Raw genomic sequence first — 26,827 nt, 5'->3', positions numbered from 1 at the left:
AATTACTACGGGAAGAAAATAAAAGACAAAAAGAGTCATCAGAAATTGCTAATTCAATATTACAGGAAATTTTAAATAATATGTGGAAAAAAGTTAAACCTATGAAAAGGTGGAGAAAATCTAATCCTGAATGTTGGGCAGTAAACGTAGCAAAAAGAAGAAGAGCTGATGGTTTGCCCTACAAGTCTCGCTCTAAAGAGCGGCCAACAAAGATTCCAAAGGATGTCCTTGTGACATGTGACATGTCACATGTGACAGAGGAAAAATGTTTGTAATGCGCAAAAGGAAAAAGACAAGGAAAGAGCTAACAAAGATCCTGAGTTTCTTTCGGTTTCATTTGATCTGCAGGCTGTACTTTAGATCCCTCATTGCAAAGTGGCTCTGTTGTATTATTCTCGAAAACTGTGCGTGCTTAATCTCACTGTTCATGAGGCAAGTCTGCCCAATAATGCATACTGTTTTCTATGGTCCGAACTGAACGGTAAAAAAGGTAGCTGCGAAATTGGAACAATTTAATTACATTATTTAACTAAATGTATTCCAGCAAATGTAACTGAAATAAGCCTTTTTTCTGATACTTGTTCATGTCAAAATAGGAATCAATATGTGGCAGCAATTCTTTTGTGGGCTGTTCAGAATATTGATCATTTACAGATTATGGAGTAAATTTTTTTAGAATCCGGACATACATACATGGAGGCCGATTCTATGCACAGTGCTATTGAATCATAAAAGAAGGAAACATCAGTTTATTCAATGCAATACTGGATTTCAATATGCGAACGTGCAAGGCGTAGGAAAATACATACTGTTCAACAGAAGAAGATAGTAAAGGAGCCATACAAAACAAAATAGTTTAAATACCATGAGTTTTATGATTTAAAAGATTTGGCTTCTAAGATTATTCATAACAAAGATAAGTACAATAAAGGAAATAAAGTGCAGTGGCTTAAAATCAAACGACTGAAGTTTGTAAAGGGGGACAAAAGAATTTACTTCAATTATGATATGAGTGAGACTTTTAATTACTTTGACGTTACCGGTAAAGAAGGAAAAACTAGAGCTACTCGTACAAGAACAAAAAGAAAGGGTCATGATGAATTTCCATCTGAGTAAAACAAAATGTATACCTGTATCCAACCTATATCCGAAGCAAAAAAAAAAGATTTATTAAATTTAATTTAAAAAAATATAATACCAGAGGAGTTGGAACCTTGGTACAAAAATCTAAAGACAGTAAGTGGTTCTGAAGAGGCTGAAGAGGAGGATGAGGAGGATGAGATGTCTTGCGAGGAAACTATTACTTACGTAATTTCCTTAACTACGATTTAAGGAAATTACGTAATAGTTTTTAGTTTAGTTTTGGTTTTTCCTTGATAATACTTTTAAGTGCTATTTTATCTGCAGGGTCAATTTGTTCAAACTTAAGAAAGCTTACATTAATTTAAATAAATATCGCCTATTTGCTTTTCTAATGCAGTGATTCCCAAAAAAAATACAGGTAGAAACAGATAATTGAGAAAAAAAAATTTTTACCGCCTTAATTGGAATGTTATTTCAATTTATTTTAACATCAACTTATTTAATACGGGACAGTGAACTGTTCCTAGTATAGTATGTAAAGATTAATGTGTGTTTAAAAGATTTACAGCGTATTTACGTATTTCAGGTAAAACAAGATAACTGCAATACCTTCACGCCAATTTTCCCCTTTTCTAAACTTTTAATGTCAATTTTTGCATAAATTAATGTATGAAAATAATCTTAAATAATGTATCTAAGTACAAGTAGTGAAAATTTTCTGTAATTGTGCTTCGTCGTGGACCTATGATCATCCAAAACTTTAAATGCCTTTTTCTCAATATAACAGTATCGCTACTTATCCGGTTCTCCCAGAATACCCTCGATATCATGGACTTCCGCAAAGTAACGCCTGCTTCTATACAAAACTTGAAGAAGTCAGCTCTGACAAGTCACTTGCATGCCACTTGTATACTATGTATAGTTGGAAAGTAAATTCCGCAATTTGACTTCTGCGTGTTCTATTTGCCTTAGGGCATCGACATTGGCACCTCAAACACTTGCACTATCCGATTCTTTCTAACTCTATATTATGAATTATTAAATTTCCTTATCAGCACATTCGAATCTAATTTTAATTAAAAAGCGTCACATATTTTATGCGATATTCGGTGGGAGGCGCCACAACGCGTCCGGCAATGAGCACTGGCAAAGTGAACAAGACCTCTCATTCATTAGTAACCTCCAAGTAAATATATGTAACGTGGAGCTCATCCGATAGTGGCAAATCAATATTAAATCGTTAAATTTAATATTGGCTGTGGTTTCTTTTATTGCCTCCCGAGTAACACGTACGTTTCAGTACACGTGATTAATTTTATGATGATGGTATTTTGTTCTCACGCGATTATTGTGTTAGGATCAATTTTTTTAAGTTGACCTAATTAGAAAGTTAAATAATAAATGGCGAGGGTTAAAACCATAGGTACACTTAATAGAAGACATTTGAAAACATTGCACAGTATTAGTCTAAATATTATATAAAAGGAAAAGGTGACTAGACTGACTGACTGATTGATCTATCAACGCACAGGTCAAACTACTGGACGGATCAGGCTTAAATTTGGCATGCAGATAGCTATTATGACGTAGGCATCCGCTAAGAAAGGATTTTTGAAAATTCAACACCTAAGGGGGTGAAATAGGGGTTCGAAATTTGTGTGGTCCACGTGGATGAAGTCGCGAGCATAAGTTAGTTTTGTATAAATAGGTATATTTTTTTTCAAATTAACTCCAGAATAAATATTTACTTACATGATATTTATTTGAATGAATAGACATTTTATTATTTTTACCGTGTTAAGTACTATAAATAAGTTAGTATCACTTACTGTGAATTATTAAACGCGGTGATAGTTTAGTGGTTAAGACATCGGCCTCCTAGTCGGGGGATCCGCGGTTCAATCCCGGGCACGCACCGATAAATTTTTGGAGTTATATTCTCTTTAAAATTTTAATAATTAAGTATCACTTGCTTTAACGGTGAAGCAAAACATCGGGAGGAAGCCGATGCTCAGTAGTGAGCCGGTATTGATGATGACGATGATGATGATGCCATTGATGATCATGACTATGAATTAAGCAGGTAGAGTAGGGTAGGGTAGAGACCGATAGTCCATAGGAGTTTCATTAAAATTCGTTATTATGACACTATGACACTATGACACTGCGCAACACAAAAATAAATGTATCTAACGACAGAAAGTCATAGAAAACCGATACATCATCCGGACAATTTTAACCTAAATTCAAAATAATTAATTACTATTTCTCATCGATTATTGTCGTCATATATTAGATATATAGTATAATACTCGGCGGCGGAATCCATTAATATTTCAATCAAGTGTTTGCTGTTGTAGCAATTTGAACCTGTTATGCAAAGTTCAAATTCTGTTGATGTAAGAGTACCGATACAAATAAATCATATTACCGCTTACATTTAATTACGCATGAAATATGTCTCGTAGAATGCACTGTCAGTTATTGGGTCAGCCCTGCATCATTGTAATACGAATTATGACTCAATTAGGTACATCGCTTACTCTAACTAAAACTTACTTTCTATATAATACTCGCTTATAGCGCTAGAATCACATGAGTAGATAAAGATATATCCCTATCTGTGCTAGAATGGCGACCTGCACAAGATAGTGTAGTGTTGAATCTTGGAAGACCCACTACGTTGACTAGTGACATCAAACGAGTCGCAAAGAGCCGCTGGATTCAAGCGGCAAAAGAGCGTGGCGTTCGGAAGACCCTACAAATTGAATTTCCAAAATCCTTTATTGATGCCTACGTACCATAATAGCCAAACGGCCCGATCCGTTCAGTGGTTTGAACTGTGCGTTCATAGATCAGTCAACAGTCAGTCACCTTATTTAGGTACTTAAAAGATGTACTTACGGGCTGACCCGCCCCGGTTTCACTCGGATGGAATTTCTGAAAATCCTTTCTTACCAGGGTTTCGGATCAACATCAGGATGCCAGGTTTCGAACCTTGTTAATAAAGCCTAAAATAAAGAATCTAATCATAGTTCAGCTACGTAAAATATTTACTTAGTCATACTTAGTTGTAATCCGATAGATCGCAAACTCCCAACATAAAAAGGACGTAAATGCTTTTTAAAAATAAACAATTTAGTTTATACGTGTAGTTTAAATTCCTCAAAGATCCAAGGCTTTACAATTACATGACCCTAACGCAAACATTCCATGTCTTGCTTTTAGGATTACAACGAAAAGGACAAAGGCGAATTCCTTTATTTATTTTCAAATAAAAAGGTCCTTCACGTTTACCGCCCGGTACCCCGTGCCAGTAAAAGAACCTGCGATAATTCTTGTGCAAACCACAAAGCGCTCACGAAATAAAGCGAGGTGAAAGTACTTTTTATTTAGAGAGTAGACTATGCTAAAAAGTTGCGTGTATTTACAACAAACGTTGAGTAATGACGGCAATATATTACATACTAGCTGATCCCCGCGGCTTCGCCCGCGTAGATTTAGGTTTTTAAAGATCCCGTATAGCCTATGTCACTCAGGAATAATGTAGCTTTCTACTGGTGAAAGAATTTTTAAAATCGGTTCAGTAGTTCTAAAGATTACCCCCTACAAACAAACTTAACGACATTACCTCTTTATATAATAAAACAAACAAACAAACAAACAAACAAACAAACAAACAAACAAAGTTTTCCTCTTTATAATATTATAGTGTAGACAACGGGCCGTGCAGCAGAAATCGTAATATTTTAATTTCGCCATAACTTCAAAACCAAACGTCCAATTTTAATCATTCAAAGACCAAATATTATCTCCATAAACTGTTCTTAGTGATGAAATCATTTATTTTGATAAGGATTAATAGCATGAGTAAAATAAACGCGTTTAAATGTAGTCCAAAAAAAATTCAAGATTTTTAAATAAAAAAATGGTTGCTGTGCCTCACTCGACATAGATGGGTATAGTGTGTCGCGGACTTTTTTGTAGATATTTATAAGATCTACAATTAATTAGAACATTTTATGGTTCTATCTTTTATAGTTTAGGCAGCGTACGCAAAATAAGTAACTTTTCTGGTTGATTTTTTACACCTTGTGTCCGAAAAACCCAAATATCTTACGGAACCCTATTTTTTTCCAAAATAAAATATAGCCTATGTTACTCGTGGATAATGTAGCTTTCGAATGGTGAAAGAATTTTTAAAATCGGTCCAGTAGTTTTTGAGCCTATTCAGTACAAACAAACAAACAAACAAACAAACAAACAAACAAACAAACAAACAAACAAACAAAGTTTTCCTCTTTATAATATTAGTGTAGATTTGCGAATGCTCGGAATGCTTTCGCCGGGCGAGACAATGTGCAGTTACGACGTTCTCCTTTTGTGCCCTCTAAGTCAATGGTCGTTAGAAAAGCAATAAAAATAAAGATGCCAATCATTAAGCTGTATTTGCATAGGTGTAATTTCTGCATGTAACTAGTTCTTTAAAAATCTAGAGGAAAAGGTGACTGACTAACTGATCTATCGACACATATCATCATATCATTGGACGGATCGGGGTGAAATTTGGCATACAGATGCTATTATGATGTAGACGTCCGCTAAGGAAGGATTTTTGAAAATTCGACCCCTAAGAGGGGTAAAATAGGAGTTTGAAATTTGTTTAAAATCCACGTGGACGAAGTCGCAGGCATAAGCTAGTAGGTAATATAAAATTAGTAAGAGCTAAATGGCCTTTCCATAGAAAACATGTTGAAAAGCACTGTGAAGTTTTGTGTGCCTCATTGTGAATCCATAATTACCATGTTATATTAATTACCAGTTGGGTTACTGCTTGACTTACTGACTGAATAAAATAAGTTCAAGTTTTAATACTTGTGACATTTCGCAACTCTATTGAAGATACAAAAACACATGCAAGGCCACGACTAATATATTATTATTTATACCAGATCTATTCAAAAGACCGACCTAAAGAAGTTTCTAATTTCACAACCCCTGTCTACATTTTCTCTTATAACGATAATACCCGTTACTATTAGCCGGGAGCTGGTGGCAATTTTTGAACTACATTTAATACATACTATTGCAAAGAGGTGATTGGTTAGGACGTCGGCCTCTTAATCGGAGGTCGGGGGTTCGATCCCAGGCACGCACCTCTCACTTTTCGGAGTTATGTGCGTTTTAAGAAATAAAATATCACTGGCTTTAACGGTGAAAGAAAAGAAACCTGCAATCTCAAAGGTGTGTGAAATCTGCCAATCTGCATTTTGTCAGCGTAGGCCGTAGACTATGGCTCCTTCTCCATCTGAGAGCAGACTTATGCTTCTTAGTGAGCCGGCAATGTGTTGATCATGATGATGATGATGAATTAATACATATGTGACATAGACATTAGACATCTGTCACTCAGAACGAAAATTGTGATTATTATATTGCTAGAAATCACAAATGTTGTGATTGGTTGAATTTATAGCATTCTCGCTGCAACTATGCTTTTTAATTAATAGTGAAAGAGTGTCAGCAGCGATGATTATGTTTGTCAAACTGTTGATCTGCTGGCGACAAGTGTTGAAGTCTGTTACATGCTACTTGCCTACATGCCTACGTTCCCTGGCGACAAAAAAATTGCGAGTAAATGGTATAGATTTGTTTAATTTAATTTAAATTAAACAAATTAAAATAATGTAGCGATAAAGATCCAGCAACAGATCATTTAGGTAAATGAGACCAAATTAAAATGGGATCAAGCTGACCTTTTTCATACAACACCACCCTTTTCTCAATGAAGACATAATAATAATAATATATGGGAAATGGTTTAGATTTGATGGAGTTATAATAGAGTTCCATCGATGATGGAGTGGGGTCGAATTGACTAACTCTTTATTTGTAATCTTTTAAGAACATTCTTTGCCACCAGCTCCCAAGTTATTACTATATTGCACCGCGGACTTTACCTGTTGCAGCTGGCCAATGACCCTTCAAGTATTGACATATTCCTATAGTTTCTCACGTGTAGCCCCCGCCTCGATGATTGCAGTGGACTTGCTGAGCCTTGCCTTTACATACTCGTATGAATGTATTCGAAATTCTTACGCATGTTTTCTTTAAACTTATAGAAATTAGTAGTGCCTTACTAATAATTTGAAACGTGTTGATAAGTTGAACGGTTATAGAGTTGTAAGTAGGTACATAATTGAGTTAATTTTTTAAAGAATTTTACGTTGGTACGATTCTGAGCACAACTAAATTTAGAGTAATCGCATCCTCTTCTTACTAATGTAATATGAAAAGGACAGACACCGTTTGAAAGTTTTAAATTAAATTTAGAGCCGTCAAACCTCGTAACTTTTGCTGCCAGTCGAGAGCCTATTTAAATTTGTAGCGTGCACTAAAATTTAGCGTCTTTAAATGTAAAATTCATGTTCCGTTCTATTTTAGCAAAATTAAAACGAAAAAGATGCAAATACTCTACTTTAGTTTAAAGAAGAAAGACAACAGAATCTGCTTTGGCATTTGGAATCTGAAATTTAACTTTACTATGATTGGCATATTGATCTCCTAAAATGCGTGGAGTCCATTATGTAAAAAAGTGATACCGGATACATAATGATATTAAAATATTACCTATTATAATAAATACCTACATGTTATGTAACTGAAAAAGTACCTACTCCACCATATGATCTTGATATTTTAATTGTTAGTTTAGAATAATTTTTAAATTGTGTTTTGAAGGAATAATACCTAATTGTTTCTAAGATATCTTATCTGTGGTGATTTCATGGTTATTGGCATTTATTGGCGGAGTATGATACGGACATTAACTTAGACGGAAATCAGGCCAAGGTAACAGCTTTTATGGTTTAGATCAGCGATATGAGTATGCGGGGCGTTCCCCGCCTCATACCCCGATTGCCATCTCGACCTGTCGCGTACTATAGATATTAGATAGACGTTGAACTTACGTTGGTCGTTTCCATCGTAACGGGCCATAACAGTGCCGTTTGGGTACACGTTGACGAACGTGTGCGAGCACTTGTTGAAGAGACGAACCGACCGAACCATCGACGGCACCGCACCGCAGATCACCACCTGGAAAAGTTGCGAAATAGCGATTAGAAACAGTGAAGTCAATGTAATTCGCTCGCAATGCACTAGGTGCCACTTGGAGTTTCTCAGGGATAAGCCCAATGGACGTCGCGCAAGGAGGCCACCGCAAGACATCTCAGAGTCCCCCAATTTGCTCTGAGAGTGGCCACCGAGAGGGATTTAGTAGATAAAATTTGAGTATACAGTTTGAGGGAGTACTACTATATAATAACTTGCCGAAAGACATTTTTAACGAAACATCTTTTCCAAAATTTAAAGAAAAATTTAAAAAATATTGTCAAACACTATAGTTTTAAAATATATAGGTATAAGTTTTATTATTTTATAAATTCACCGTATCATAAATAATGTTTTCTTCTATATTTATGTTTAAAATTGTTCTCATGTAAGTGAACTTTTGTTCTTTTTGAGAAAATAAAGTCTTTAAACCTAAACCTAAAAATCCTACCAACACACTGTTACTGGAAAAAAATATCTTTATCCATCAGAATACTAATACATTCTAATATAAATAATATCTATAGTGGTGGTGGATTAGTGATTAAAAATTGTCACCCCCCTTTTGGGGGGTTTATCTCTTACTATCTTTAAGTGCGTTTTAAGCAGTTAAATATCACTTGATTTAACGGTAAAGAAAAACATCGCGAGGAAAGCTGCATCCTGAAAGCTCCATAATGTTCTCAAAGATTTATGAAGTCTGCCAATTCGCATTTGACCAGCGCGGTGGACTTTGGCCTAACCTTTTCTTATTCTGCGAGAAGACCCATGCACATGAATGGGCCAACAATGGATTATGATGATGATAATTATAACTAGTGGGTCTTAGCTACAAAGGCGATATGATATACAGGATACTCTTCCAAAACTGAGCTAGAAATGTCCTAAAATGACTTAAGTTTCTTTGGTTTCTTTATTTATCCTTCAAAGGTATGGAATAATTTCAATATTTCAATAATAAAAACAATATCAATTGTACCTAGAAGTTTGTTCACAACTGTTTATCGCATAATTTATTTAACCTCTTAATATTCAATTTAATTATCAACGAGGAATGTTTTTATGACTCCAAGATAACTTTTGCTTACTACCGGTTCATTATACGAAAATTTTGAAAAGATATAAACTATAATGATTTATAACATTCTTATGAGTTTACGGAATAAACAGAGACAAAAAGGAAATAAAAGTTGCGCTGTTTTCTTAGTATTTTCCTCATTTAGTAGGTTTAGGGCAATTTAAATTAGTTTTCCCATTATCGGAACTTTCTCCGTGATTTTTGTGGCGCCAGTCTCTATCGATATCTCATTATAGCAGATATTGGTTATATTATTAGCATATACCGCCCATATTCTAAACTTCTATCTGAATATTCATAAATATGATCATTTTTCTCCTCCTTGACCCCAACATAATATTTATTTTTGAATTAAGTATTTTGATTGTTATCAGAAACTGCAACTAAATCTATCTAGCAATAAAATCTAATCATCTAAAATATTTGATAATAGTTAGTTATTTATATGGTTTGATATACAGTATGAAATATGGAAGCCAACATCATATCTTTATCATGATAGTAAGTAGTTACAAATAATAACATTCGATATCAAGCTATGATAGTAAACTATTCGATAAGGCGTTCTGTTGCTACCGACTACCGACGAAAGGGCAGCACCTCCCGGGCGCAGTGGTGAGCGTTGCGGTATTATCAGTGAGAGGTCACGGGTTCGATTCCCAGCGAGAGAAATTTCTAAATTTCCTCTGGTATGACCTGGTGGGAGGCTACGGCCGTAGCTATAGTTACCACCCTTACCGGCAAGCGATTTAGCGTCCCGGTACGGTGCTGTATAGAAACTAAAGAGGTTTTATAGTAAAAAGACACGCCTAACATGCGCTCACGAGAAAATTTTGTCTACGCATTTACTCGTGTTATCTCTATGAATAACACGAGAAAATGCGTAGACAAAGTTGTCTCGTGGGGTGCATGTTAGGCCCTTAGGTTAGCCCGCTCTGATCTTAGACTGCATCATCACTGACCACCAGGTGAGACTGGAGTCAAGGGCTCACTTGTATATGAATTTTAAAAAACCTGGAGATTTTTGCTTATTCAAAAAATCTTAAAAATATATATGTATCTATCGATAGGTAGATTATTTTAAGTTTATGCAATATTTTTACTTATTACAGTAACCAGCAGTTCTGAACGCTACAATGAGGAAACAATCGATCGTTTTAATAGGTCGACCGTGCTCAGCTAATCCGTCCTACCGAGGGTTCAAATCAAATCTGTTTAGGCAATTTTAAGTTCTATTTAGATTAACTTTAAGTTCTTTTCGAGTTTTTGTCAACGGTTGGTGTAGGACCGTTTGAAAGTGTGAAAACGGTGTCATATTCAGGTGGGAAAGCATAGGCTACCGCGACGCGGTCACTATTCAGCCATATTGCATTTCACGGGGACTTTTGTAAGTAATACTTACCGAAGTTTTACTCCTCAATGTTTACATCGGAGACATCGGTATACCTAGTAGGTATTTTGAAAGACGTATATCTACGTCTTTTGAATTTGGAACATTATTAAGTATCGTTGTTGTACACAAATCAACAACTTATTGTTATCAGTACCCTTATTATAAATGCAAAAGTGTGTTTGTTTTTTGGTTTGTCCATCAATCACGTCGCAACGGAGCAACGAATTGGCGTGATATTTTTCGCATGGGTATAGTTTTTTTTTTTTTTAAAGAACATTAGCCATGTTAAATGACTAATATTCCCCTTTTTCCTCTCCAACTAAGCGTGAAGCGTGCTAGGAGTAGGTACGACAATAGTGTAACGGGCGGGGTTTGAACCGTCGACCTTTCGGTTTTCAGTTCACTCCTTTACCAGTTGAGCTATTGAGGCTCTAGTTAAAGACATGGGAGTGACATAGGCTACTTTTTATCCCGGAAAATCAAAGAGTTCCTACGGGATTTTTAAAACCTAATTCCACGCGAACGAAGTCGTGGGCATCAGCTAGTAAGACAATAATTAATCTTGCAATAAATGATAAAAGTTGCAATAACTACTTACTAACTGTGTAACGGAAAAGCGGTGATAGGCTGGTTGTTAAAAGTCATCGGCCTTCTATACGGGAGGTCGGAAATTCAATCTCGGGCGTTTACCTTTTCAGAGTTATGTGCGTATTAAGCAATAAAATATCACTTGCTTTGGCGGTGAAGAAAAACATCGTGAAGAAATCTGCATGCCTGAGAGTTCTCCATAATGTGTGTGAAATCTGCCAATCTGCAGAGGGCAAAGTGAGTGGGAAACTATGGCCTGAACCCTGAATCATTCTCATTCTGAGAGGAGACCCGTGCTCAGTATGGGCCGATGTACTCGTGTTGGCGATGGATTGATTATAATGATCATGATGATGATAAAACGGAAGAGCATTTTAACTAGATACTTATCGTTATTCCAACACATTCATTATCACAGGTAAACTAAACCCAAACGATAGAATCGTTAACACGTCAAAACATGTCATATTTAAAACCAACGCTCGTATTCTCGCATGAAAATAAAATTAATAATTATGATAATTGTGTTATTTTTTACCATATTTATTAATAAATGGCGCTTCATCTCATTGAGTTAATAAAACATGATATTTATAAGTGTACTAGGTAAGACAGGAAGATTAAAATTATAATTAATAATATTTACAACTGTGTAAATATTTATAATTGAATTAATATTTGCAGTAATTAGCACTAACATGAACACGAGTAATTAATAAATAATTAATTCTATTTCTCTTATCTTATTGATCTTTTATTCATCTAAGTTAAGCGAAGAGGATTCATTTCAATTTTTGGCATTCGCTATCTACCTACTATTTTTAGCTTTGCCATTAGCAAAGCAGGTTCAGTTTGGATACAATCCAAGTATTCATTGATTCTCTCTATTTGAGTTACACTAATTTGGTTACCTTATGTAAGGAGATATTCAGCACAATTATCGCTTCTTAGTATTTGGCGGTCACCGACTCTTGTGCCATTGTGCTTATCTCACACGAACTGACCGCACGCATTATGAACGGTTGAACACATATCAACCTCGACTGAACTAGCTAGCGCAAGTGTATCGGAAATTTTCACAGTACTTGAACATTGATAATAATGTATGATCCTCGTGCTATCTATGTTTGCGAAAGTGTTTCTGGGTCAGTTGTTAATATCTTCAATTTCGGATGTCTTTTTTCATACATGGAAAAGCTTCTACTACTTCTTATATTACTCTTCTTCTTATATTTTTATTCTAATTTAATCTGAGGCTTAATTATTCATGGCTTATAGTTGTAATTAGAATTTTTTTAAAGACTAACAACCGAATTTCTTGTTGGTTCTTGTCGACAGGACGCGCATTCCAAACCAATGATAGATAAACATGTCTTTTCTAAAGCATTTTGTAAAAGTTTAAATCATTTCTCTTCCATTCTGCACTGTTCTAAAAAAAATATTTCTTCTACTTTAGGTCCAAATCCAATCCATCAGCCTGTATGCGTCCCCTGCTAGACAAGCCTTTTCAAAAGTGCCACCAAAAACCCATTCCACCCGGCGTTCTCTCATCCACACAGTTCCAACCACCATCTTCAGATCATAGGTCCAGTGAGCTGGAGGTCATCCTGCACTGCGATTACTGGTACGCGGTCTCCATTCCAGAACACGTCTGCCCTATCGGTTGTCAGTTCTGCGACAAACATGGCCTGCCTGTCCCTTTTGTTCTTTTTCCAATATCCTTATTCCAGAGTCTAGATATGTAAAGTGGGAACCATGATTTATTTTCATTATGGTTAGCAATTTCTTTTCAGATTCAACGAATGTTACCAAGTTTTTACAAGGTCTCTTATCAACGTTATTAAAATGGCTAAGGGCATACCTACTCCTCTTTTCACTTTATTTGGATTCTGATAGTCTGAATTTAGAAACATCACCATTCGTGACGTCCACTTTATACGTTGTAATAACGTTATCTTGAGACAACCTTATTTGTAGGATTAGACTGGCCACACACACGCCTGATAAATGATAACACGCTTGTAATAATTGTTTTGAAAAGATAGCGGGAACGAACGTATCGTTATTTGAAATTCTTTTGTAATTAAAAAATGCGGAAGTGATAGAATCGATAAAAATATAATTAGCAGAAAATTATTCTTTTTTTTGGAAAATTTAGGTAATTTTGCAGCCCGCAGGTTTGTCCGCGTGTATTTTAAGGGTTCCGTACCCCAAAAGGAACCCTTATATCACTTTGTTGTCTGTCTTTATGTCAAGAAACCTGTACTTCCCGTTGACCTGTAATCATGAAATTTGGCAGGTAGGTAGGTCTTATAGAGAGTTTCTTATCAGAGAAATCTAATACCTAACTGTTTTAGCCCAATCCGGAAATCGAACCCTGGATCTCGCCATCCACAGCCGAACTTGCTAACCACTAGACCTACAATATAGTTTTGAAAATTCCATAAGTATCTGAGATGGAAGCGGATTAGCATGGCATTTTAATTAAACCCATACCCTTTAATTAAAACCAATCTGTATGATTGGGTTTTCTTTGTTTTCCCGGATTACACATTTTGCATTTACAATAATAATTAATTAGGTAGGTATATAGTTATATACTATAGCAGTATAGATTCTAGATATTATTGTACTTCCAGTGACGTTATAAAAGGCGTAATTACGAGTAGGTTTGCAACTTTGTAAATCAATATCTACTCGAAAGTCATAAAATTACTTAACTTTGGCTTGCGTATTCGACTTTTGTAGGCATTAATGATGAACTTTATGAGCTAGCAAATTAGTTTATAGTGGTTTTAAAATAAAGGTCAAAATAGTGTAAAGTGTTTATTATTTTACTTTCGCATTTTCTTTGACGCAATACGCAGCTCATAGCGAATAGTGTGCATTTTGCAGGCATGTCATTGTATAGTCCGCGACAGCCTGATATGGCAATCGCGGTATGAGGCGGGGGGACGCCCTGCACACCCGCGCAGGTTAGCACGGAGGCTGTGCGGGTGTGTGGGGCGTTCCTTCCCCGATTGTCATCTGGACCTGTCGCATACCTACTATAAGAATAGTTCAGTAGGGCGATTGTCTAAAACCTGCATCAATCATTATTACAATCTCAATTGTTCTGATTGGCTGAATTTGTGCGATTCTTGTTGCAACAATGCATTGTAGCCAATAGTGAGCGAGCATTAACCAATCAGAGATGATTGCGATCGTGACATTGTAGCTGTCAAACAACCACGGTAGGGCCACTGTTGTAAACAGATCGCATAATCTGCTAAGCGATCTATTACGTAATAGGTGATAATCCGTTAGTACGTGTTGGAGTTGTTGTACTGGAATTTGGACTTTACTTTTTAATTGGTTTGATCTAATAACTGTTAAACAAAATGATTTGAGAGACGTGATGACGATGAATTAACACGTATGCTACATTTTATCCTGAAAAATTCAAAAGTTATCCGTCTAACTCTAAGACAAAAACTATCATAAATAAGCTAAGCTATAGCAAAATTAGGATCACCAACAGCTAATCATCTACATCAAACACAAAATTAAAAATACAAAATTTCTTAGATAAAATAACGAGCTAATTAAAGGTAATCACCGCATTCGAATAAAGTGTCAGGTAATTTTACTACTAAAATAAGTTAAGTTATAAATAAACTCTAAACTAATAAACAAATCATAATAAACAAAACATCTTTGTTATATTTCTGTTGTTTTGGCATTGGTGTACAATAAAGAATATTTCACTTTACTTAACTTTACAAAACTCGTGCTGGAATACTTACTAATCCTAACCAAATTCTACGTAGATGAACCATAGCGTGCTATAGCTACTTACATCAAGCTTATTAGCTTGATTCCCGGAGACGTACCGATATTAAAAAAAAAAACTTAAATCTACGCGCATGAAATTGCAGTTGTTAGATAACAACAAAAAAAAATTTACTTGGTAGTAAGCCACCTTGTAATAAGCATAATTTTATATAATCGAACTATGTAGGTACGCAATTGTATTAGGAAAACAAATCATAACGTAATAATCGTTTACATTATATACCTACTACATAATAACATACATTAACGAGCAATGAAAGATGTTTTCACTAATCTATTGCTAATTGAAAATTAATAACAAATTTAATAATTAATTAATATTACATAACAAGTTTATATTGAAAGGAAAATTTGCCCCACAGACCTAACCTTTGCACCTGAACATTATAATTTAACTATTTACGTAGATATATAAAAACTTTGCACACCATTAACTTAAAATAACCATTCATACTAATAGTTATAACAGAATTATCTTTTATACGCAGGTTTTTTGTCCCGGAAAATCAAAGTTCTCGCGAAATTTTTAAAATCTAAATCCACATGGATGAAGTCGCTGGCATCTTATAATAGACTAGCTTATGCTCGCGACTTCGTCCGCGTGGACTACACAAATTTCAAACCCCTATTTCACCGCCTTAGGGGTTGAATTTTCAAAAATCCTTTCTTAGCGGATGCCTACGTCATAATAACTATCTGCGTGCCAAATTTCAGCCCGATCCATCCTGTAGTTTGAGCTGTGCGTTGATAGATCAGTCAGTCAGTCAGTCACCTTTTCCTTTTATATATTTAGAAGAAGATGAGTAGGTATTGAAAAAATGTAGACTCAAGCTTTATCTAAGTACTAATAAATAAGCAAACAGAACAGAATTCAATAACCTACATATTTGCCCCTCACACCACTGACCTAGGTGAAAACAAATTTGGCTAACCAATAGGTAAAAATACCTTGTATCAATGTAAAGAGACACAGTACAAAGGTTAATAGTTACTCCAAATAATTGTTAATGTAAATATGTTTGCGTATTGGCGCCATCGAGATGCGAATTCGAAGAATTTAATCCTCTTGATACCTAATGTTGCAGATTTTTGTAAACTGAAATTCGAATGTTGTGGAGATGAGAGCCAGCGCGTGCCGGACCTTCCTTATTTTATAAAAGCCGAAAGTTTCTCTGCGTATTATCCCCAACACTGGGAGGAACGTTTGTTTGGATCATGATGGCTTTGGGAGATAACAGATAATAAAGGTGTAAAAAATCTTACGTCAAAGTATAAAATCTAATTCTTTTTATATTTTCTTAGGAGTAGTATTAGAAATCACGACATGCGTTGCCAGACACTAAGTGTCGTGGGAACTCCCGCCATACACCCTTAAACGCTAATAATTTATTAAACTTTAAAGGTGTCTGGCAGGGGGTTACCACCATACTTAGAGCCTCAATAGCTCAACAGGTAAAGAAGTGGACTGAAAACCGAAAGGTCGACGGTTCAAACCCCGCCCGTTGCACTATTGTCGTACCTACTCCTAGCACAAGCTTTACGCTTAGTTGGAGGGGAAAGGGGAATATTAGTCATTTAACATGGCTAATATTCTTTAAAAAAAAAAAAAACTAAGTGTCTGGCAATGCATGACGTGATTTCTAATACTATTCTGAATGAAATATAAAAAAAGACTATACGTTGACGAAAGATTTTTTACACCTTTAATACCTGTTATCTCTCAAAGTCACCATGATCCAAACAAACATCCAAACAAAAATTCCTCCCAGTGTTGGGGACAATACGCAGAGAAACTTTCAGCTTTTTAAAATAAGGAAGATCTGGCACGCGCTGGCTCTTAGGCCATTGCATGTAGGTAGAGAAAACATGATTTTTGCATCAAAAGGTTTTTCCAGTTTTAATTATATTCGAAACTCATTCTTTCCTTATTTTATTAAAAAACGTAGAAGACATATTTAAACCAAAATAATAATATTTTGATATGTCATAGATGGCCCAAACGCCTTATTACTAGGTTTCATTAGTAAGTTCTCAGATAGGGCAAGAAATCTGCCCTTGTCTGACTAATATCTGGTCTTTAGTTGAAAGCTAACCATATTTGACTAACAAATTGGTTACTCCTAAGCGTGATCAAATGACCAAAAGCCGAAAGTGCACTACGTCCTAAAAGCTATCTTGCATGCAAAATTTCAGCCCGATCCCTCCAGTAGTTTGAGCTGTGCGTTGATAGATCAGTCAGTCAATCAGTCAGTCAGTCAGTCACCTTTTCCTTTTATATATTTAGATTAGCTAGCAAATGAAATACTTGATAATGCTCAATACTAAACCTCGTCCACGTGTATTTAGGTTTTTTAAACATTCCGCGGGAACTCTTCAATTTTCCGGTATAAAACGTAGCCTAAGTATGTCTGGCTCCGTAATGCATGCAAATTATCTCTGTACCCGTCAAAATCGGCCCTGAAAATATAGCAGACAGACACACTTTCGCATTTACAATGCTAAATGGTGCAGTATTGAAATAAGGATAATTATTGTATAACTAGCAGCCCTGGCGAACTTCGTTCCGCCTAACAGTCGATTCAAATTTTTTAAATTTTTCTCTCCGTAAGAACCATCCTCGTACTTCAAGGAATATTATAAAAAAAGAATTAGCGAAATCGGTTCAGCTGTTCTCGAGATTTGCAATGACCAACACATTTAGGGATTCATTTTCAACTTATTCTATTTTTATACAGTCAGCATAGAAAAATTTGACGTATGCATGTCGTAGGTAAGCATTTCGTCATTTCCATACAAACTATTATCAGTAATCGGACACAGTATTATGATCACGTGTATCCAGTTCAGCACGTACAATAAAAACTTTTTACTATTTTCCTCTAATGCCAAGCTATTTGAACTGTAGACTGTAGTTACAGTACGCGGCCGAAAGTAATGTACATCGACCTTTAGAACGAGATAGCAGATTTGTAGAGCATTGTCTCTGTCGTTGAGACCGACAAAACGTCATATAGGTATGAGTGACAGAGACAACGCTCTACAAAGCCGAAATGTCATTCTAAAGGTCGATGTAGGTACATTACTTTCGGCTGCGTACCTACTGTATCTCCTATTTTCATCGTAACTAAAGGTATTCTCTTAGCTTTTTTTTTAGCGTGGAGTTTACGCACCTTTTGACACCTTTGAGCGTGCTTCAAAAATAGCAGCTCGTTACTAGGATTGCCTATCAATAATTAACTTTTTGTAAAAAAAACCTAACTATATAAAAATATCTTACTAAAAAATTATATATTATTAGTGTAAGCGGTGGCCCTAAAAGAAAATTTCTTCATCAACCGTAGAGCTGGTGAGCGTAATCATAATAACAGCTAATGATAGGTGATCGCTAAAACATACATATTATGTCTAGTGACCATGCATTACCATAATATTATTTGCGCTTCAAATTAACTGGAACGTTCGCGGAACCAGAGTGCATCCTTAGCTGTATTTTATTATATTAATTTAAGACGTTATGCTATTACTTTTATATAAAATTCCCTGCGGTGAATTATAGTACCTAAATATTACTTTTGGTCTGTTTAGGATTGGTATACAACCGAGCTAGGCCGAAAAAAATAATTAATGGGCGCGTTTGGAACCCTCGTAGCTTTAGTTTTAAGTTTGCGTAATAATTATCACCACTATATCTTACAAATCTAACACCATACCAGACCATCAATAAGAGTTTGACTTTAAACTTAACCGCGAATATATTATCTCCTTCAAAATACTTGAGTTAGGTACTTACTTTGTATAATATTGTAGTATCGCGGAAACAAATGTAGAGTTTTTTTCAAATTCAAGTCAACTTCTTTAGAAACAGTTGTATGTCCTATTATTTCTATGAAATCGGTGATCTTAATCAACGTTTCCTTGTTGTGTATGTCAAGGTGTTTCCGTCACTTACATCTTAAAGGTTATTATCGTTAGCATTCAAGTGATGATTAAGTTTTACATTATTAATCAACAGCTGTTCCCAAGTAACACAAAAGTGCTGCATATCAACTGATTTACCGTCCACATTGGAAACTTTAGCTGCATAAACGTGCTATATATTAGCTGAATAATAGCTGAATAATAGCATCCTCAGAAGATATAACTCTGATTTGGGCACAAATTATTCAGCAACTAGCTGATTAACTGCCCACAACTGCGTTATATCAGCATTATATATATAAGCATTATTAAAGGTAACAGCCGCCCCAAGAGCTGAACATTGGCTGATAAAGAGAGTGTATGTTACCCATTATGCAGCTAAAACTACAAACCAGCACCCTTTTTACGCTTTTATGCAGCTAAAAGAGAAATTGTGAATAAATATTACTCCAATGCTATATTATTTCGATATTCTGCATGCAGTGTTTACTACACTAAGTGACATATCTATTTTTGAAGTGAAAAGTTAATTCATTTTCGGTAAGTGAAACTTGTATTTGTTTATTAGTGTCTGAAATTTCATATACTTTGAGACCAAATGTTGTTGTCCCTATGTTGTGTTAAATTTATGTTTAATATATTACTATGCTATTTATTTTAGCATTCTATGTATTGCCCTACATATCTTATTTGATGATGGTTAAGATGTATCTCTAGCCAAAGCTCCAGTGTGGTCAGATTCGTAAATGACCATCTGTTCCCCCCAGCTTCACTCGGGTGTTTGATATATTGTATGGCCTATATAATTTTTGATAAAGTAGCTTTCTAATGGTGAAATTATTATTCAAATCGGCTTAGAAGTTTCAGAGTTTATCGGTTACAAACAACAAACTCATCTTCATAATATTAGTTACTAATTTTTTAAAGGGATCGGTCATGTTCAGTTCTTTATGTAAAATATTTCAGTACCTACTAATAAAATTAAAATCTTGATAACGCTGCACTATATTAATGTGCATGAGGTTTAAAAATGGACGGCCAAGCATCAGACGTTTTCTTATTAAACTTGGCTAATGCGAATAAAATGATAGCTGCAATTGAAATTACTTACTAATCCTTTTATACCGGTTAAGTGACCTTTTTTACTTATGACGTAAATTGTTTTATTAAGATCTAGCGACAGACATTTACGCTATAATATTACACTTCTTATCACAAGTATGATGCTACTGTCAGGAATTATTTTATCTAAACTATCATCTAAGCTTATGCAGTGTAGCTGTGTAGGAATATTACCTAATAATATTTAATGGATGTTTTTAATGCATAACTTGTATTTGTAGCCATTATGCTCTAATGATCGTACCGTTTTGACGTATTAATTACTAGCATGTGCCCGCGACTTCGTCCGTTTACTAACCCATATTTTGCCCCCTTCATCATCATCATCATCATCATCATCAACCCATCACCGGCTCACTACAAAGCACGGGTCTCCTCTCAGAGTGAGAAGGGTTTTGGCCACAGTCTACCACGCTGGCCATGTGCGGATTGGTAGACTTCACACACCTTTGAGAACAAGTGATATTTAATTAATTAAAACACATAAAACTCCGAAAAGTTAGAGTTGACTTTTCAAAAATCCTTTCTGAGCTGATTTCCAAATTTTATCACAATCCTTGGAGAAGTTTAAGCTGTGGGTTAATAGATCAGTCAGTCAGTCACCTTTTTCCATTTATACAGGATGTAACCAAAACGGTAGCAAAAACTTAGCGTTATACTATCTATTGTTATATTATCTAAACACAATTCAATAGGTACCAATAACCATTTGCCTCATGTTGTAGCTTTAGTGATTTAGTATTTTTCAAACCCGCAATGTATAGCGTACAAAACTGGGGCCAATGCCCCACCTACCACGCGGCAACTCCGAGTGGCCTACTTATGCAAGTTCGTAGACCTCTAAGTAAGTAAAAGCGTAAGTAGGCCATTCAGAGTCAATGCCACAGATGAAGTATTGACCTCAGTTGAACGTATACATTGCGGATTTGAAAAATACTAAATCACTAAAACTATAAAATGAGGCAAATGGTTATTGGTACTTATTGGATTGTGTTTAGATAGTAAGTATAACAATAACGCTAAGTTTTTACTAGTGTTCTTGTTACAGCCTGTATATCTCTGTGTTAAACAGTCATGTAATGGCCAAAGGTCAATTCTTCGTAAATACTCGTACCCGCTTGTCTCTGTCGTTAAGACTGACAAAACGTCACATAGGTATGAGTGACAGAGACAACGCTCTACAAAGCCGAAATCTTATTCTAAAGGTCGATGTACAATATTTGTTGCCGGCTTAATGTAGTTTTTATGCACTTTTGAAATTTGAAAATCAGTTTAGTAGTTCCAGAGATTATTTCCTACAAACAAACGTACAAACTTTAGGTGCCTATTCATAATATTAGTATAGATTAAACTATGCTTACCATCAGGAGGCACAATATCTTTGCAGAGACGGCAAGCTGTGGTAACCTGTAAAGATAAACATACAATTATTGTAGTCTTCTTCTACTAAATATATAAAAGGAAAGATGACTGACTGACTGACTGATCTATCAACTCACAGCCCAAATTACTAAGCGGATCAGGCTGAACATGTAGATATAGGTATTATGACGTAAACATCCTCTAATCCTTATCTTCGAGAAAATGTTGCGCGAGAAAACGCATATACCCAAGTGCGTCGTGCAAAAAATGCGTTGGATAACTTTGTTCATTGCGCGTTGTAGCTCCGTAGCACCGTGTGCACTGGCCCTTACATAACGCTACATACAGTACGCAACAGGCCGAGATGGCAAACGGGGTAGGGCCGATATTCGAAACTACGATTATATTTTGAAAATAAACAAATTTACAATAGACTTAAACTTATTTATATCACTTTATATTTAAACTATCTTATTCCCGCGACTTCGTCCGCGTGGACTACACAAACTTCGAACCCCTATTTTACGCCCAAGGGTTGAATTTGTAAATATCCTTTCTTAACGAATGCCTACGTCATAATCTGCATGCAAAATTTCTGCCCAATCCATCCAGTGGTTTGAGCTGTGCGTTGATAGATCAGTCAGTCAGTCACCTTGTCTTTTTAACCGACTTCAAAAAAAGGAGGAGGTTCTCAATTCGTCGGAATCTTTTTTATATAGTAGGTATATACAGAAGTTCTCGTTTACAAAAAATAAAGTAGTCATAGGCAAGTCTGCCCACTACTGAGAATACGGGCCTCCTCTCAGAATGAGAAGGGTTTAGGGCATACCTAATCTGCCACACTGGCCCAGAACGGATTAGTAGGCTTCACGCACCTTTGAGAACTTATGGAGAAATCGCAGGCATGCAGATTTTCTCACGATGTTTTCTTTCATCGTTAAAGCAAGTGACATTAAATTACTTAAATTGCACATAACTCCGAAAAGAAGAAAAAACCTAGAGGTGCGTGCCCAAGATCGAACCCCTGACCTTCGGAATAGAAAACTGACGTCTTAACCTCTATGCTATCACCGCTCTCAATAGGCATAAAACGTTTCAATTACCGTAGTCTGCTGTATTAAAATTATACTGCGCCATGCCGCGTTGAATAAATTTATAAAATAAGAAAATGCGGTAGGTATTTTCCAAAGGTCACATGGCCTTCACTCAAATCATGAAACTTTCAACAGAAACGAAACGGTATATTTATTACGAATGGGGTAGGTAATTCATGAGGAATGCTAAAACCCCGCTAAATTTGATAAAACTCGAAAATTGCCGCAAGCCAATTTTATCTTAATTTATTTAAGTCCCGTGTATTTTAAGGCTTAATTTCGAGTACACATATTTCAGTTTACGAACACTGCTGGGGTAGGTTTAACCTTTAAAATTTACCCTCGTTAGGTTTTACGTCTAGGCAATTTGATTACAGCTTTTGCGCAGGGGTAAAATGCTGTAATTTCGTATTTAATTTTGAAAGTAGGGGAGTAAGAATAATAGAAAATATCAACCTTGTTCTAAATATTATGTTTGTAAGCAAGCTTTGGATACTGTGTTTTTTTAATTAGCAGTCTAACTGACGCACCCCGTCGTTCGGATGGAATTTCTAAAAAACCTTTCTGTAGCGGTGTAGGACGTTTTATATATGCACAATATTATATAACGGGTTGTAGAGATAACCTTTTCAGCCGTTTAAGTTAGGTATATCAATTAATGAGTTTGCCCTGTTATATTGAACCACTAGTTGAACTACCCCGGTTTTCTCGCGTGAAGAATCTGAAAATCTTTTCTTAGACTTACCTTATAGACAAAATCTACATTAAGAATCTCAAGTTTCCAGTCTTAGCAATATCATCTGTGCGTTAATGTGTCAATCAAGCCGATTCTACTGTGTCTTCTTCTAAATATATTTTTAAAAAAGCTGACTGACTGACTGATCTATCAACGCACAGTTCAAACTACTGGACGGATCGGGCATGCAGATAGCCAATTTGCCAACATCCGCTAAGCAACGATTATTGAAAACTCAACCCCTAAAAGGGTAAAATAGGGGTTTGAAATTTGTGTAGTCCACACGGATGGAGTCGCATAAGCTAGTATGATATAAGTAAATTGATATGTTAATCTCCATTTGACTTTTCTTTGGTCGTTGCGGATTGCCATTCCAACTCGCATCGGACTATGAGAGTACGGTATTCTACACCTACTATAATAATGCAGAAGGACATTATTTACTTTATTATTGCGTGCTTTTGAACCGTCATCGGAATCTACTACTGATACGGAATGCCTTTCCTACTTGCTTACTTGCCTTTACTACTGAGAAGAATCAGTAAGAAACTCGGTGGTTGCTCTTCAAACATATACCCATAGTCCGCGACAGGTTGAGATGGCAATCGGGATACGAGGCGGGGTCACCCGCGCTCGCCCACACCGGGTAGCGCAGGGGCTGTGTACGTGTGCGGGGCGCTCCCTTCCCCATTGCCATCTCGACCTGTCGCATATGGTATGGTATGGTAATAATATGTATATAATAGATATAAATATTCGGCCCAAGTTCATTTTTACCTGCGCGCTAATCTCAAAAGACTAATTTTATGAACAAATATAAATAAATATTGTGCAATAAAATTAATCTTTAATCTTGAATTTATTATACCCACAATATTATAAATCTTTATAATGATTAGAATTTATTATTAAAATATAAAAAAATGATTATATTTACATAAAACATGTTAATACGAAATCATCGGGCGCCGTCAAATAAATTAGAGATTTTTTGCCTTAGTTTGGCTTAATTTTATTCTTTGTCAAATTTTTACCTATTCCGGTTCATGAGATACAGACAGAAGACGCACAGATAGCGGAGGCTTAGTAGTTGGATCTCCTTCGGATACGGAACCCTAAAAATAAGTATTTAATTTTCCGGATCCTGCATACGATTTGCAATCCGCGTTTACATAGAGACTAGAATCACTTCACTTCATGCGTAGTAATGAATACATCTGTTCAAACAATAAAGTTATGTGTCAATGCCATTATACATGATATAAATTGATATATTTATGAGGCATCGGCGTATTTTATGCGATTTAGTGAGATAAGGAGGCGGGTGATACGTTAATTTGCATAAAGCATGAGCTCTACGGAAAGCTTAAAAATTATAAGTACTCTTTTTTATACCTTCTATGAACTGCACAGTTTAACTGCATACTAATGAGGCAATAAAAATTGCTTCGTATCGAATTCCTAATTACGGTATTTAAAAGTTACATAACACTGTTATTACGTAGAATTTACTACAGCTATATCAAAGGTACAATCACGTGGTATTCATTACTACAAAGAAACTCACATACCTACATACATACATGAACCTAGAAAATATTGCGTTCCTATTTATAATTTTTATGATAGTGTTTTACCTACACTTCAAGGAAATCAGTACCCCTATTATTAATGTGAAAGTGTGTTTGTTTGTTGTTTTGTCCATCAATCACGTCGCAACAGAGCAATGGATTGATATGATTTTTTGGGACGAGTTGCGAATGGGACGAGCTGCGAATGGGACGAGTTGCGAACGTGGGACGAGTTGCGAATGGGACGAGCTGCGAATGGGACGAGTTGCGAACGTGGGACGAGTTGCGAATGGGACGAGCTGCGAATGGGACGAGTTGCGAACGTGGGACGAGTTGCGAATGGGACGACTTGCTAAGATACCGTGTGTGATGAACCGAGAGACGCCAGCGCGAGTGCCAGTAGGCTTGCCATCACGTTGCGGACGTCAGTGCCACTTCTTTACGTAGTAATACTTAATATTCAAACTCAAACTCAAATTATTTATTCAGAATAGGTAAAATTCTACGCTTCCTGATCGTCAAAATTTTTATTTGTAAGATGATATTACTTAAAACTATAGCTACGAGGGTTCCAAACTCGCCCAAGTCTGAGAAGAGCCCACAACAAACTCAGCCGGGTTGCATTGTATTAGCCGGTATTTTGTTGTATGAGAATGTTGTTACTCGTTACAGCATGCCTACACAGATAGTGTCCCTACGAACTTGGCGATTTCTCTACCATGCTCCCAACTATAGTAATAAGCACTTCAGTAACGGGTGTATAAATATTTAAATTGCCTGCAAGGAGCCACTTCATTGTGTTTGTGAAGTCAAGAACCCTTTATTTGCGAGAGAAAATAGAGCCGCGTAATTGCGAAGAGCATTCAATGTTTTATGTTAATCCGTACCAACAATAATTATACTATAATGATAGTGATAGGAGGCTGTATGTGTATTCATTTTGAAGTCATTAATAGAGTACAAGATAACATAATTTCAAAGACCAGAAGTTCCGCCACAGGTCGAGATAGCAATCGAGGTATGAGGCGGTGGGACGCCCCGCACACTCGCACGTCATCCGCACTCGCCTGCATCGGGTTAGCGTAGGGGCTGTGCGGGTGTGCGGGGCGTTCCCTCCCCGATGGCCATTTTGATCTGTCGCGTAATTGATGATGTTGTAACTTATTATAGCTTTAAAATACTACAAGCCATCGCCCATCAGTAATATCAAAAATTTAATTTTACTATATTATAATATCAATCCCACCAAAAACATTTCATGTAAAGGTTACCAAGACTTACAAGTTTATAATGCTTTCACTGTTAAAATATCATGAGATCTCTAGTAGCCTAGGTAGAGCCAAGCCCCTAGCTGAGCTCCGATTTGTGCTGCCCATGGGACCTGTGCTCTTGACTGTATCACATATTTTATAAAAATAAATAACAAATAACTCTATTTTTAAATCTTGATCTGATATAACATTCAAGTCCATAAGAAATAGTTTTTAAAATCGCTAAAATAAATGGGCATCTATTAGTGGAATTGTACATTAATTTTTAGTCCACGATCCTGGGTCCATAGGTAACACGTTGCCGAGTATACACCCTAGAAGAATGTTTTAGAGTGAGGGCACACGATGCGTTGCGGCGGCGCGGCGCCGGAGCGCTGTCGCTGCGTCGCGTCGTCTTACATAGAATTAATATCTGTGGCATGTCACACGATGCGCTCCGGCGCCGCACCGGACTTGCAACCACCGAGACGAGGCTGGGAGGGGTGAACGCGTTGCGACGTCGGAGCGGCACCGCTCAGTTGTTTTTATCAACAGACTGTCCAACGCTGCTACGGCGCCGCTGCGACATAACAACGTTGCGGCGCACGCACGCCCGTAAGCCGGCTGATACGGTGCGGCGCCGCAACGCATCGTGTGCCCCCAGTCTTACGGTGAAGAAACGGAA

General features: G+C 36.3%; 1 protein-coding gene across 4 annotated transcripts in view; it reads right to left on the bottom strand.

The window, feature by feature from the left end:
* The window catches only part of ths (thisbe), a 147,141-nt gene that overhangs the window by 28,790 nt on the left and 91,524 nt on the right, over positions 1–26,827 (bottom strand). For all 4 annotated transcript variants that reach the window (XM_034973113.2, XM_034973114.2, XM_034973115.2 and 1 more), the window contains 2 exons: positions 21,491–21,536; positions 8,055–8,181 (listed from right to left, as the gene is read on the bottom strand). In XM_034973113.2, coding sequence (XP_034829004.1) covers positions 8,055–8,181; positions 21,491–21,536 — 173 coding nt within the window. The remainder of the gene's footprint in view (positions 1–8,054; positions 8,182–21,490; positions 21,537–26,827) is intronic.

The sequence above is a fragment of the Maniola hyperantus genome, chromosome 11 (genome assembly GCF_902806685.2).
Source record: "Maniola hyperantus chromosome 11, iAphHyp1.2, whole genome shotgun sequence".
Lineage (NCBI taxonomy): Eukaryota > Metazoa > Arthropoda > Insecta > Lepidoptera > Nymphalidae > Maniola > Maniola hyperantus.
Note: the sequence above shows the minus strand (reverse complement) of the source record. Positions and strands in the feature narration are given on the sequence as shown.